The sequence below is a fragment of the Podarcis erhardii genome (genome assembly GCF_964252035.2).
Source record: "Podarcis erhardii genome assembly, chromosome: 2".
In the NCBI taxonomy this organism is placed as follows: Eukaryota; Metazoa; Chordata; class Lepidosauria; order Squamata; family Lacertidae; genus Podarcis; species Podarcis erhardii.
Window position 1 is genome coordinate 8,504,860 of NC_138498.1, and position 14,157 is coordinate 8,519,016.

The following is a 14,157-nucleotide window of genomic DNA, read 5'->3' on the forward strand; positions in this document are numbered from 1 at the left end:
ATTAAATCAGAAATCACTCAGAAACAGAGAAAATGAAAAATGCACTTCCTCTCAGAGATTCAAATAAAAAAACCAAAGGCAAATGTTGCCCATTTCTACTATTCAACACATCATCTTCATAATTTATGATACAGTGGAAATGCAGGATTAAAATGTTATACATATGTATTGTACCCTTAAAACCAGGCGCAATGACTCTTTTGCAGGGTCGAGGAGCCGCAGATCTGGCGCGCCCTCTCCAGTTCAGCGCGCGCGCCTGCCCGACTCTTGCAAAAGCGCACGGGACGCCATCCCCTCCCACGCGCCCTGATTGGCCACCCTTGGCACCCTGCGGCAGGATGAGGACCAAGAATCGGGGCGGGGACCAAGGTATGAGGCATGGCAGGGGCGTGTCCTGCCGGCTTCCACATGTTTTCTCCATAAATAGAAGGCGCCCCAAGATGCTCCTCCAACAGAACTTCGCCACCGGCAACCAACTCTCGAAGTATTTCGGCTTTGGAGAGCAAAGATGCCTCAGACGCTCAAGCTGGCCGGCAGGGCATCCTTGCTAGCGCGATGCTTCCCTGAGATTTGGGCTGATCCTGTCCTCAAAGCTCCGGTCAGGGTGATCAAAAGCCACAAGACCCTGGACGAGATGCCAGGACCCAGCGCTCTGAGTTTCTTCAGCGACCTCTTCTGCAAAAAGGGGCTGTCACGGCTGCACGAACTCCAGGTAAGCTTTTACCAGCGTAAAAGGAAAGGGCGTTGAATATCCTCTCCCCCACTTTTTCCTTCTTCTTTTTTGCCATTGATTTCTCTAGGATCGTATGTTTATGGCAGGAAAGGCACATTAAAACGGTCGCTAAGTTCTTCCTCTTAGTGCTTTGAGGCTTGAAAACTTTCCTAGTCACATCTACTTAAATTTAATAGTGGACTGGTTTGGTTTCAAAGGGTAGGAGGAGAAGTCAGGTTTTTCTTTTTCTTTAGTTCGAAGTGTCTCTTGAATCAGATGGTGGGGCTGTAGAATTCTGCAAGCTTTTGAGTTTCACAGAAATCTTCCTCTGTGGAATGGAATAACATTACTGTATGTGCAAACTTTGATTCATTGAAGCACACACATACTGCATGTTGGAAGTGTAGATTTTGGCAAATTTCCTTAAAAATAGTTCAAAAACTGATGGTACCCCAGTTTTTATTTCTCTGTTACCTTGGCTCCATCAAAAAGTTTGTATGCTTGAATGTGGTGAGGTAACCAGATATTTTTCATCCTGGAGACTAAGGAGAAAGTGAGCCTCAAAGTTAAGTTCAATGCCTTAAAAAATTCCAGGAGATTCTGATAAAGAACACTCCAACAAATCTGTTGAAAATCCTGACTGTATCTATATATCTGTATCTACATCTATAACTATATCTTCAATGAGCACTGGAAATTTCGTTCCAAAAGTGACGAGAACAAGGCACTGCAAACATTAAAAAGTTTCCCAGGGATGTCAGGGATGGGAAACCTGCAGCCCTCCAGATGTTTCTGGATTCTAACTCTCACCAACATCAGCCAGCATAGTATGTGGCTAGGGATGATGGGAGTTGTAGTCCGATAGCGTATGGAGAACCCCCAATTTCCCATCCCTACTGAATGGGAGCATATTTTGTTTTACGTTGTTTATGCAATTTAAACACATGCCCTGCAAGGAGAATAAAGCGAGGTACAAGGATCTTCCCTCAGGTAAACTTAACATTTCCGATGAACACCACTCGTCTCCAGCCAGGCTTGTAAAAAGCTATTTAAATAATGTAGACTAAGCTTTCCATTCCTTGGCTTGCTTGTCAACACAGCCCTGTGAAAGCTTGGCAGTAAGGCAGGTTGACACAACTCTAGGTGTTTCGTTCTTTTTTTGCTTTGCAGTGTAAACCAATTGTAAACCCTTAAATACCATCTCTGTGTGTTTAAAGCCCACACTTCTGCAGCGATGTGTATAAATGGAGGCAGTTTAACCCATAATGCTTGCTTTGACTGCATGTGTGGAACGAGCGTAACAAATGTTGTGTGATTTAGTCATCTTGACAAGAATGTTAAAACCTTTTTAAAAAACTAAAAATGATCATTATATTAGCCTTCACTTGCTCACACACGTCCTGAAAGTGAGAGAATTGCTTGAAGCTGAGGACAAATCTTAATTGGCTGGTTCACTAATCTGGTGACAATTTCCGTGCCTTGTACTTCCAAAACTTGCTTGCCTTCCAACTTTGTCGATAGTTTTATACTTTACATTCAACATGAACAGGAATGTATAGTTCAACAGACCTTTGTGGGAATTTAGGCGTAGAGAAAGTAACTTGGGCGGCAATCCGAAGCAGTTATGTTTACTCAGAAGTTAGTCCCACTGAGTTATTGGGACTTACTCCAATGTAGTCTTTCCCCTTCTTTCCCCTTCTAATAAACATAGTTTTATAGATTCCCAATATATAACAACAATTACAAAAAAGGAAAAGAAATACAAAATCCCACCTTATTTCCTTCCCCGCTCCAAGAGAGATCAGTCTAATTTAAGTTTGCCAAAGTCTAATCTGTGATCCAATGTAGTCTTATGCACACAAAATCCCATTGAAAGGGAGAGTAAGGCAGGTGTTTAAGACTGCAATTACATAATGAGGGGCTAATCCTCACTTCTTCTTGTCCTGCTGCTTGCTGCTTTCTTTAGTGCTCAAAGTAAGCTCCATGAACTCAGTTTCAGAGTAGGCATGTACAGGGTTGTTCAGTAATTTCCTTCCATATCGGTGGCGCTTGAAAGTGTTGAACTTTTCCCTGGATAGTGTTCTGTTGTGAGGATGAGCGTGATACAGCTTGTAAAGCACAATTTGCATGTGAAAGTACTATGTAAATGAAAGGTTGCTTTTATTTTTGTTTATTGCTGAAACGTAACTCAGCAATGAATAACTTCCCCTTTGGGCTGTATCAGGTGTGATGGTTGGAACCGTGAGTGAGACTGAAAGCTTCTGTTTGAAACAGGCCCCTCCCAAACCTAATTAAGGCAATGAATCATTCATTTAGCTTACTGTATCTGGCTCCAGCCCCAGAGCTATGCCAGGATGGCAGAGTGAGATTTCTTGTGGCAGTTTCTATGATGTGGGGTTCTTGCAACAGAGCTTCCTGTCCCACCCACACCCCCAGAAAAGGCACCCACTTCTCAGTGATGGAATCACGGAAACGCAATTCCGTTTGTAGGTCAGCTGATCACCACAACTGCTCTATATGGCCATAAACATCATACTGTTTTTGCCAGAGAGCCAGTGCACTGTGCAAGGGCTGAATGAGATCTCTTAACTCTCACCCTGCAAGGAAGCCTATCTCAATTAATTAATTAATTCCATTTCTGTACCACCCTTCACCTGAAGATCTCAGGACAGTTCACAAGATAAAAACACAGGATAAAAGCTCAAATCAATAGTTAAAACAAAACAATATCCCTCCCCCCACCAATACTGCTTCTCTGCTCTGGTATGAGGGGACTGAAATTCAGTGCTCAAAGCCTTCCTAGTATGGGAACATGGTATTGTGCAAAGCTTCACCTGTTGAATATGTGCCTTTCATGCAGCTGTTTTAAAAGACTGATGCAGTTCAGAACAAGAACCATGCAGGTGGTAACCCCACCTGCAATCTTCTTTCTATGTAAGATTGGAAGCAATCCAGCAGGTGAAATTAAAAACGTGTGTGCATGGACCATAGTAAGCATGGAGGGAACTAGACCTCTCCTCTTGCGGAACCCTCCTAGAGCGTTCTGTGTTATCTAATAAGTTTTCCTCCTGCTTCTGTCCTAGATCGAAGGCAAAGCCAAGTATGGCCCAATGTGGAAGGCGAGCTTTGGACCCATCTTGACGGTCCACGTTGCAGATCCCAGCCTGATTGAGCAGGTGTTACGGCAAGAGGGCAAACACCCCATTCGCTCCGCCATCTCCTCCTGGAAGGATTATCGGGAGTGTCGAGGCCATGCGTATGGGCTCCTTACTGCGTAAGTGTTAATTCTTCTCTCTCTCTACACATGGGGCTGAGGGGGACAGATGTTGCAGGAGAAAGATTTCATTGTCTAGTCAAAAGAGAATCCTTTTTATCCTCTTTCTTTATACCATGACAATTCGGAATTTGCACGCTGGTGTGGGGTTTGTGAAGCCCATTCAGCAGCTCTCTCTAGTCTTGTCTGGAATACATTCAAGATGATCTTTGTTACATGGAGCCATGTGACGTGGAGGCCATTTTGGGAGCGATCCTGAGACCCTACCGTTTCCCATGGGCTGCTGGATAGAATTGAGAGCCTGCGAAACAGTGTGGGATCCGACATGGTTTTCAGTTCCTGTGCCATGAAAATTTATGAAAGTCCCCACAGTAAGCAGTTACATAATCTACCACCTACACACAGTGTGTAAGCTGCTCATCTTAAAGGAGTTGCATGTAACGTCCATTTATTGCTCTCCCTGTCCTATACAGTATTTGGCACCCTTCTCCGATGAATGAAGTAGCAACCACCTGACTCTTACACAACAGGGGAGGGGAAACCTGTGAAAATACAGCTCTGATCTCCCCCAGCCAACGTAGTTAGGTGTGATGGGAGATCTGGTCTAGCAACATCTCGAGAGCCACAGCTTTTACAGGGTGGACAGCCTACAGCAGAGACATCTGGCAATCCTAAACCAGAGAATTAAGGTCTTGGTGTGCAGGTCTACAGGATTGCCGGGTCTCCTGTGAGACATTGGCTGGAGCTGAGGAAGTAGATAGAACCCAATGATACTTGCCAGGAGAGGGCACCTGTGTCCCCTGGAGTCCTTGAGAAGGATGCTAATGGCCTGACATTTCAGCTCAAGGGATTAATACCTGCAACTCTAGCTTGACTTGTCTTGCCTAGTGCTACCTTGTGGACTGCTCCATATCTGAGGTGAAGATTGGTCAGGGCAGGCCTGTTTATGTTCTCGCATGCACCAGAGTGACATTCCCCCATGCTCTAGACAGGTGGCAGGCTTGCCACTTGTCTGCCACTGTGGTAAGAGTTTGGGCCGAGGGGTTGGACAGCTGGACAAACGGGCCAGAGCTCCTGGCGCTTCATCATCACCATAAAGCTGGGATGGGGGGAAGAGTCCCTCTTCAAAGTACCACTTTCCAAGGAAAGAGCTGCAATGTTTGCAAGCTGCTCCATGAGCAACAATCCCTGGCCTGACTCTTATCAGCAGTTTCACAGAAGCTCTCTCCGTTATTGCTTTGCTTGGGTTTTGTACTGCTCCTTCGGGAGCTTTTAACTCCAGATTCTGAGCTTGCCTTTCCTACTGTGTGGTAAACAGAAAAAAGGGGGTCCCCCTTCCCCACCTTCCGTCCGTTTTTTGCAACCCTGCTCGCTGCGGTTTCCTGTTCCTCGCTCTTGCGGTTTTTTTATTTCCCGGAAATGTGTCAGGCAGGAACTGCAGGATACTTCCGGGGCTTGCACAAAAGTGCCACCTGGGAGTGAGAAATAGCTAGAGCAAGCTATGACTCAAGGCTCCCCTTGGTGGGCGTTTTCTCATCAGCTGGGCTGCTTCTTCTGCAGTTTAGACACAGGATGTGAGTAATGAGGAGAAGCGGAAGAACAAAGCCACTGGCAGTTTTCCTCTTTCGAAGCACCGCTCATCAATTTCAGCGGGACTTTTATCCTTCCCTTGTGCAGGGAACATGCTTAGATCCCCAACGCTGAGGACTTGGGGTCCCTTGTTTTGAGGTGCTTGTGGCTGCCCCATGCATGGGGTTTGGACATGTCTCCTGCCCAGGGAGCTAACGGAGGCCTCTCTCTTCCATGCAGGGAAGGCGAGGAGTGGCAGAAAACTCGCAGCCTCCTTGGGAAGCATATGCTGAAACCCAAAGAAGTGGAGTCCTACACTGGCACTCTGAACGATGTGGTCGGTGATCTGATCCGACGGCTGGAGCACCAGCGGAGTTTCCACGATCAGCATGTGGTCAAGAATGTGGCTGACGAATTTTACAAGTTTGGATTGGAAGGTATGTGTTTTGTTTACCGCATTTGTGTGTGCCACCCTAGTAAACCGCGTAGCCCAGAGTTATATCGGTTTGACATTTAAGCATCGGGGGAAGCCGGGATTCATCTTTTGTTCTTGTTGTGACAGCTAAGGTGGTCATTTTGAGCATTTGTTTGGGAATTTTTTTTGTTTTAGGACAGGGTGATAATTCAGTGAGATTATGTCAGGAACACCTTTCTCCCCAGCCCGTTTCCTGCAGTGCCTCATTCAACTCTGCTCCTGCAAAGCTGCATTTGCCACTTCACAAAACCTCAGAAACTCTCCTGGTGTCCCTACTTCCAAATTCCTTTCGTACCATAAGCCAGAACAATGTGTTCTGCAGGAACTGGCACTGAGTGCAGAATCCTCCGGCATCCTTTTAAAGAAAAATCTCGGCTTTCATTTTTGTTTCTTAAATGACAACAAATTCTAAGTTTTTAGCCCTTGTGGCTGTAAAGATGGACCTGAAAACAGAAGCCAAAGTGCGAAGTTTTGTGAAGGAGGATTTACTAGAGCCAGGAGCTGGGATTATCGTGCTTTACATAGTTAATTGATCTTTCTCCTATCTAGTGGAAACAGTTATGAAAGGTGTAACTGAATTGGCTTAGTTTGCATGAATAGCAAAATCCAGATCTTTTAATAGAATTCTGAGAATTTTTTGGGTTGACCAGGGAGCTGCTCCACCAACACTTTCACAATATTTAACTGTTCTTATATGGATATATTAAAAGAGTTCTCCCCCACCCCCACACACCTGTCATTCACCATGGATGTGCCAAACAGGTATTGTGAAAGATCCATATCTTGGTCTGACTCAAGTTGTTGAAGTGTTGTTGACGAGCTGGGGAAATCTGTGGCCCCTGTAGATGATGCTGGACTCAAACTCCCATCAGCCCCAACCAGCAGGACCAATGGTTAGCGATGATAGGAGCTGGAGTCCAACAATGTGCAGTGTGGCCACATGTTCCCCATCCCTATTGCAGCAGATGTTTATTACATTCCCTCTGAAAGTCACATCCACATAGTTGGGCAAAGCAGCAAAAGGAGCCAGGCCAGATAGCATCTCCTCTCGTGGCTTAATCGATTTAATTGCTTTTGTTCTAGGCATCTCTTCCGTCCTCTTTGAGTCCCGAATTGGTTGCCTGGAGCCCAAAGTCCCCCAGGAAACGGAGAACTTCATTAGCTCCATCAACACCATGTTCATCATGACTCTGCTGACGATGGCAATGCCCAAGGTCTTACATCGCATCTTTCCCAAGCCGTGGCAGAAGTTCTGTGAATCCTGGGACTATATGTTTGAATTTGGTGAGTGTTCCCACCAGAGCTTGTCAGCACCTTGAAGAGGAGCTAAGTGGCCTGTTGTTCTAGCACCAATCAGAATCTCTGTCGCTCACTAAGCAAGCTTGGCATAAATCGTTGCATTTCATTCTCACTGCACCTGTGTGTGTCTGTGTTGGGGTTATTTCTCCCTCCTGCAAGAAGTTGCACAGTTTTTGTTGTGTTTGGAGACTGCAGGTTAAATATATGTGCTGCTTGATTCCATATGGCTCTGAAGGGTGGTTTAAAACTGATGCAACCACCGTTCCAATTCTGGAAAGAAAGAAAAGATTACTGTATTTTTCGCTCTATAAGACGCACCAGACCACAAGACGCACCTAGTTTTTGGAGGAGGAAAACAAGGAAAAAAATATTCTGAATCCCAGAAGCCAGAACAGCAAGGGGGATCGCTGTGCAGCGATAGCAGTGATCCCTTTTGCTGTTCTGGCTTCTGGGATAGCTGTGCAGCCTGCATTCTGGGATAGCTGTGCAGCCTCCATAAGACACACACACACACACACACACACACACATTTCCCCTTACTTTTTAGGAGGGAAAAAGTGAGTCTTATAGAGCAAAAAATACGGTAATCAACGTAGGTTTTAATAGCAGGACCAAGAAAGCCGCCTGCAACACTTACCAATAATTATATGGCAGAGAAGGCCTTCGTAAAAGGAATATTTTTATAGGGTTTTCTAGATATTGATAGGATCCAGCTTTAATAGCAACCTTTTTCCAGAAATGCATTAGTACTGATGCCACTGGCAAAAGCAAACCACTAGATTCACTTCTGGGGGAGAAGCCACGACTGTTAAAGTGCTTTAAACATGTGATGAGGATGTGACCCATGCATAACCAGCCATTTAGCCTCCTTGCGGCTAGATCATGCAGCAGCTCTCCTGTCTAGATAGCAATGCCATGAGAATTCAAAGACAGGGCAGCCTGTAAGCCCCTGAAATAACTGTTTGAGCTGTCTTCCTGCAAGAAGCAATTGGCCCAGGCTGACATGTCCGCGGCGGCTGACTGAATGCCTTGCTTGGCGGCTCTCCCTGGAGAGCAAGTGCTCATCTCGTGCCAATTCCTTTCCAGCCAAAGGGCACATTGACAAGCGGATGGCTGAAGTTTCGGAGAAAATCTCACGGGGGGAGAAGGTGGAAGGAAAATACCTGACTTACTACCTGGCACAGGAGAAGCTGTCCATGAAATCCATCTATGGGAACGTGACTGAGCTTCTGCTGGCTGGTGTGGACACGGTAAGCCTTTTGGAAGACACTGGGGGGAAGTGCTTCTCACAGGAGCAGGCCCCCCCCCCCTCACACAATCGGGCACTAAGTGAAATAGGTCTCTGAGATGGAAAAATAGCAGAAGGCCCTGGTAGCCGCTGGTTGGCATGCTGTGCTTTCCCGTGAGACAGACAGCGGCTTCTGATAACCCGCTCTGGTTATCCGTGCCACGCCATGGAATCCTATGTACTGACCCCTAGTTTGAGGATTTTCTTTGGCCTTTGTGCCTCTTTGTATCTCCTCTTGCAGGAGGGCAATTTTACAGCTATTCGGTGGAGCTTAATTTGAGCCCGGAACTTCTGTGCCAAGGCCTAGCCCTAGAATATGAAGTAGTTGGGTTTTTGTTTTTGTTTTAAAAGAACACCTCTATGCAAATACAAAGTAAATTTCCTGGTTCTGGGGCATGGGACGCTGCACACACCTCTTTCTCTCTCTTGGAGTGAAGGCTAGAAACACTCCCTTTCTCTTAATTGGTCATAATTGCAGCGTAACATCTTGGCTGTTCTGTGCAATGCGATTGGCAGAACAAGAACCCTATATCCCCTAACTTCTGAGTAGGCACGTATAGGATTGCCCTGCTAATATTTACTCTTCTGCCATGCAAAGGAGGAATAACTCTGCTGCAGAAATCCCATTCTGACTGGGGTCCTACTCCTAATAGCCTAATGATGAACCCTGCCCTGGTCTCTATCCCTGCAGATCTCAAGCACTTTGTCCTGGAGCCTGTATGAGTTGTCCCGTCACCCGGAGGTGCAAACAGCCCTCCACAAAGAAATTGCAGCAGTGATGAAGGGCAGTCCCATCCCAACGGCAGCCGATGTAGCCCAAATGCCCTTGCTGAAGGCGGTGGTGAAGGAGGCGCTGAGGTGAGCCCCATTTTTGGGAACGGATGGGAGAGTACATGGGGAAGTTGCTTGCTGAGGTTGCTGGGGGAAGCATAAAATGTGACCAGGTCTGCCATTGCCTAGAAGACCACTATCCCACCAACCTTATCCTGAGATTCCTGCAGTACAGGGGGTTGGGACTAGATGACCATGGGGTCCCTTCCAGCTCTATTATTCTATGACATTGGCCATGCTGGCTGGAACTGTTGGAAGCTCTATTGCCAACAACATCAACAGAGCACCAGGTTGAGAAAAGTCAGTCTAATCCTTTTAAAAGTTGCATTGAAGCTGGCATTCAGGTGAGGACCAAGGATGGAGCCTTAGGCAGCTGTATAGGAAAAGGAGGCAGATTCCCTGTGATTTGGCCACTAGCATTCATCCTGATGATCCTTAAAGCCAGGAAGATTTAAACTTATCTGCTGCACTTTTCAAGCTCTGTGCACATAAGTATTTTTACTGTTGTTAGCTGCTCTGAGCCCGGCTTTGGCTGGGGAGGGCGGGATATAAATAAAATATTATTATTATAAGTAAGAAAATCGGGTGCTTCCTTTGGGCTGCAACAGCTGCAGCTGCATAGTCAGCCAGCTGGGAGATTTGCACTCAAAGAGGAAAAGGTTAGGGAGCTGAGTAAACATTGCGACACGTTGTGGGGAATCAATTCCTTTATATTCACGTTGGCTGCTCTGTTTTCCCCTCCAGGTTGTACCCTGTGATTCCTGGCAATGCACGCGTCATCTCAGACAGAGACATCCAAGTGGGAGACTATCTGATCCCCAAAAAGGTGAGCGTGTTACAAAATTGGATGCAAAGAGGGGATGGGGATGGATGGTAGCCATCATTCTCTGGGTGGAGCTAAAGAGAAGCAGTAGCTTTAAGAAGGCAGCATCCATTTTGGGATATGCATGGCTCCTAAAGGGCTGTAGCTCAGTGGCAGAGTACTTGCTTTGTACGCAGAAGGTCACAGGTTCAATGCCCCAGCAGCTCCAAGAACGGCCAGCCAAGACGTGTGTCTGAAATTCTGGATAGCCACTGCCAGTAGATGTAGACAATGCTGAGCTGACTGGACCAGCATCAAGACTTGGTAGAAGGCATGTTCCTTTGATCATAAAGGAAGCAAGCCTGGGAAGTGTAGCTTGGCTTCCTTGCTTGAGTCCTCTGGAGCATTCTGGCTCTGCAGTGCATCTGCTTCTGGCACACTGTGGTCCTCAGCCACATAGGTTGGTGGTGAGCAGATGGCCCTGGCAGGCGGAATTGCCTTGTCTTCTGCTTCATCCTACACAATGCTCCTCTGGCCTATGATGTGCAACTGCTCCTTTAGGTCAGCAATGCTGCAGGCAGAGAACTGCTGCAAATCCTGGAGTAGAAAATCCCAACGCCCACAATATCTGGCCAAGAAAACACATGTGTGGTCATTGCTTGGAAGTGTTGGACGTGCACTCAGTCTGTGCAGGGTCCTGAAGAAGTCTTAAAAGCAAGCCTGGCCGGTCAACCCAAGTGAATGGAATATGCATCCTTTAAAAAAAAATGCTTCTCAGCATCCCCTTGCAACATCTCAGGCACATAGGTACCTTCAGCAAACTGATGCACGTGCAAAGGGTTCCTTGCAGGAGGGAAGAACTAGTGCAGGAGAAAGAGGAATGGCAGTAGTGATGCAGGCAGAATGAGGTTAAGGCTGCAGCGTGAAAGCTTTGCTCTTCAAATAAGAAAGAGAGGAAGCCGTTGAAGGAGGACCAGGATGAAGCTATGAAGGCATCCTTCTTAGGGATGGGTCTTTTGGCCATGTGCACTCTGAACTTAGGGTCCCTGGGCTGTTTTCCTCATGATGTTCCCTTTCCCTGCTCTTTCAGACCTTGATCACCCTCTGCCATTATGCTACGTCACGTGACGCGAAGTACTTCTCCAATCCCAACTCATTCGAGCCGGAGCGATGGCTGCGAAAGGACGACGCTCACCACCCGTACGCCTCTATCCCCTTCGGCTTCGGCAAGCGCAGTTGCATTGGACGACGCATTGCAGAGCTGGAAGTGTATCTCGCCTTGTCTAGGGTGAGTGTCTGCAAGGAGAAAACCCTAGATCAATACTGATGGAGAAAATGTGGATGACCCTAAGGGGCTGTTTTCATCTTATGGAACTGAGACACAGTGGGTGGGTTTATCCCAAAAGCCCTGTTCTTGGAGGGACAAGAGGTTGCATCCACCTTCTGCCAGCTTTTACACCACCATCCCTCTTGCTGATCCTGGTCCTTCTTAAAGGGACCAGCACAGTCAGGTAGAAGTTTGGCAGGAGCCAGATCTAGTGGGCCTAGATTTGCAAGATTTCCTGAATCCCAGTGGAAAGTGAATGCATTCAGATCTTGTCTCTCTTGCTCTCCTCTGGGCAAGCTCCTTGAGCATCTCCTTTGGCTTTTCTCCAAGATGACATCTTCGTTTTATGCCTTGCTGCTCCTTGTTCAGTAGCTGCCCTGCTAACAAGCCATCGCTCCTCTTGTCTTGCAGATCCTGATGCATTTTGAAGTGAAGCCAGAACAAGAAGGCCACATCGTGAGACCCATGACACGCACTCTGCTGGTTCCAGAGAAGGAAATCAATCTGCAATTTCTGAGCCGCTAATCAGGACATAGCAGAACTGTTGATGCTGGGCTTCCCATCAAAGCACACTAGACCTTGAGGCTGGGTGTGACAAAGCTAATCTTCTGGAGTCTGCTTGAAGAAGGGCTGTAGAGCAATGACATTGACTGAGGTCAGCCAAAGGGGCCACTGGTGTTTCCTCTCTTAAGTGGCACCCTCTGCTGTGTCTTGGAGGTCCAATTCCAGGACTTGCTAAAGATGGTTTCTCCAGAGCCAGAGTTTCCCAGCACATTATGTAGAGTATCAATGTGCACTTAAACAGAGGGGAACTGTAGGAAGAGCAGTTTTGCTCTGAAACGTACCTGCTTTTCTCACTCCATTTGATAGTTCCCAGAACTTTCGGGAAATCAAGGATGGAAAGCAAGGAGTCCAGAAACCCAGTGGCAGGTGTGACTGTACTGTATACCAAACTGCCAATGTGATATCTGTGCAACTGTGAGTTCATGTGTGCGTCCCCAATGCTCCGTGACAGCAACCTCAAGGAAGGCCATCCAAAAAAGAAGTGATACGGGTGGAGTTTTTGCATCTTCTCCACCGCAACATTGTCCATTAGGTGCCATTGGCATATGCAAATTGTCCATATTAGATTAGTGTTGGATCACTGTCAGAATGCAGTGACCCAGGTTATCTCTCGCTTGTATCTTGAAAGTGATACAGTGGTGCCTCGCAAGACGAAAAGAATCTGTTTCGCAATTCTCTTCGTCTAGCGGTTTTTTCGTCTTGCGAAGCAAGCCCATTGACGGCTTAGTGGATTAGCGCTATTAGCGGCTTAGCGGCTTTTAGTGGCTTTTAGCGGCTTAGCGGCTTAGCGGATAAGCAGATAAGCGGCTTAGCGGCTTAGAAAAAGGGGGAGAAAAGGGGAAAAAAGTCGGAAAAACTCGCAAGACATTTTTGTCTTGCGAAGCAAGCCCATAGGAAATTCGTTTTGCAAAGCACCTCCAAAACGGAAAACCCTTTCGTCTAGCGGGTTTTCCGTCTTGCGAGGCATTCGTCTTGCGGGGCACCACTGTATTTAGTTTCCTTCTCAGGGTGGAAAAGCTGGTTTCTAGATGCAGGGACAGTATTTATATCCCCACCCAGGTGTGTGAAAAGACCCCCAAAAGCAAGCCAAACTTCATTTCAAATTATATGTGTGTTTTTTAATCACTGAAGTTGAGGCAGTTATACAGATCTTCCCTGTTTGGAGCTGTGGGAATGGAGAACAGGAATGTATTTAAGAGCCTTATTATTTATTATTATTAATATTGTTATTATGCTAATCTTTTGTATTTTAAATATAATCATTTATATTTAATACCCTTCCCCTACATATTTATATTTTTATAACCTATAAATTATGTGTACAAATGTTCTGTATTTTAAAAACAGCTGCATCAGAACAGTTCCTGTAACCAAAGCTGTCTACCTTAAAGGCTGTTTCTTTGGTGCTATGTTTAAATGTTATTTATTATCTTTGGATAATAAACATGAACTGGTTTTTTAAAAAATCTGACTTGCTTATCTGTGACTTTGAGCTGAAACGCCAAACTGTGGAACAGAGAGATTGTGATTGATTGATTGATTGATTGATTGATTGATTGATTGCACTTTTGATCCCACCTTTCTTCCACGGTGCTCAAGGTGGCATACATTGTTCTCCTCTATTGTAACTTCACAACATCCCTGTAAGGTAGGGTAGGCTGAGAGGGAGTTACTGGCCCACAATCACCCAGTGAGCTTCACGGCTGAATAGGGATTTGAACTCTGGTTTCCCTGGTCGTAGTTCCAACACTCGACACCACACTAGCTCTCTGGTAATGGCTGGGTGAGCATTATCTAGTCTGGAAACTTGAAATTTGCTTTCTAGCACCTTATCCTTATGGTCTGGGCAACTGCTGTGAGAGTTATAGGGGGTCACTGACTCCTCGCACCCAACACAGTGCAACTCCCAAGATGGCAAAGCCATCATGGTTAAACTGAAGTGGCAGACGTAATTCTAAAAGAGTTCCAACATTACAAAACAGCTCATGACTGGTTCTCTCCTACACCTTATTATTA

The 14,157-nt window shown here is 46.3% G+C and overlaps 1 protein-coding gene across 1 annotated transcript; it reads left to right on the plus strand.

Annotated features, from left to right (window-relative positions):
* The first annotated feature begins 445 nt into the window (after positions 1 to 445).
* Positions 446 to 13,607, plus strand: CYP27B1 (cytochrome P450 family 27 subfamily B member 1). The gene is made up of 10 exons (XM_081851651.1): positions 446 to 712; positions 3,796 to 3,986; positions 5,796 to 5,992; positions 7,114 to 7,314; positions 8,416 to 8,579; positions 9,309 to 9,475; positions 10,193 to 10,274; positions 11,341 to 11,538; positions 11,989 to 12,779; positions 13,137 to 13,607. Exons 1-9 carry the CDS (start codon positions 509 to 511, stop codon positions 12,100 to 12,102), a joined length of 1,518 nt encoding a protein of 505 aa, XP_081707777.1. The 5' UTR covers positions 446 to 508; the 3' UTR covers positions 12,103 to 12,779; positions 13,137 to 13,607.
* The last annotated feature ends 550 nt before the right edge of the window (positions 13,608 to 14,157 follow it).

Excerpts from the sequence above, each read along its gene's own strand:
- CYP27B1 (XM_081851651.1), top strand. The coding sequence starts at position 509 with ATGCCTCAGACGCTCAAGCTGGCCGGCAGGGCATCCTTGCTAGCGCGA. Across the intron at positions 7,315-8,415 it reads GGACTATATGTTTGAATTTG|CCAAAGGGCACATTGACAAG; the intron begins GTGAGTGTTCCC and ends ATTCCTTTCCAG. Across the intron at positions 10,275-11,340 it reads ACTATCTGATCCCCAAAAAG|ACCTTGATCACCCTCTGCCA; the intron begins GTGAGCGTGTTA and ends CTGCTCTTTCAG.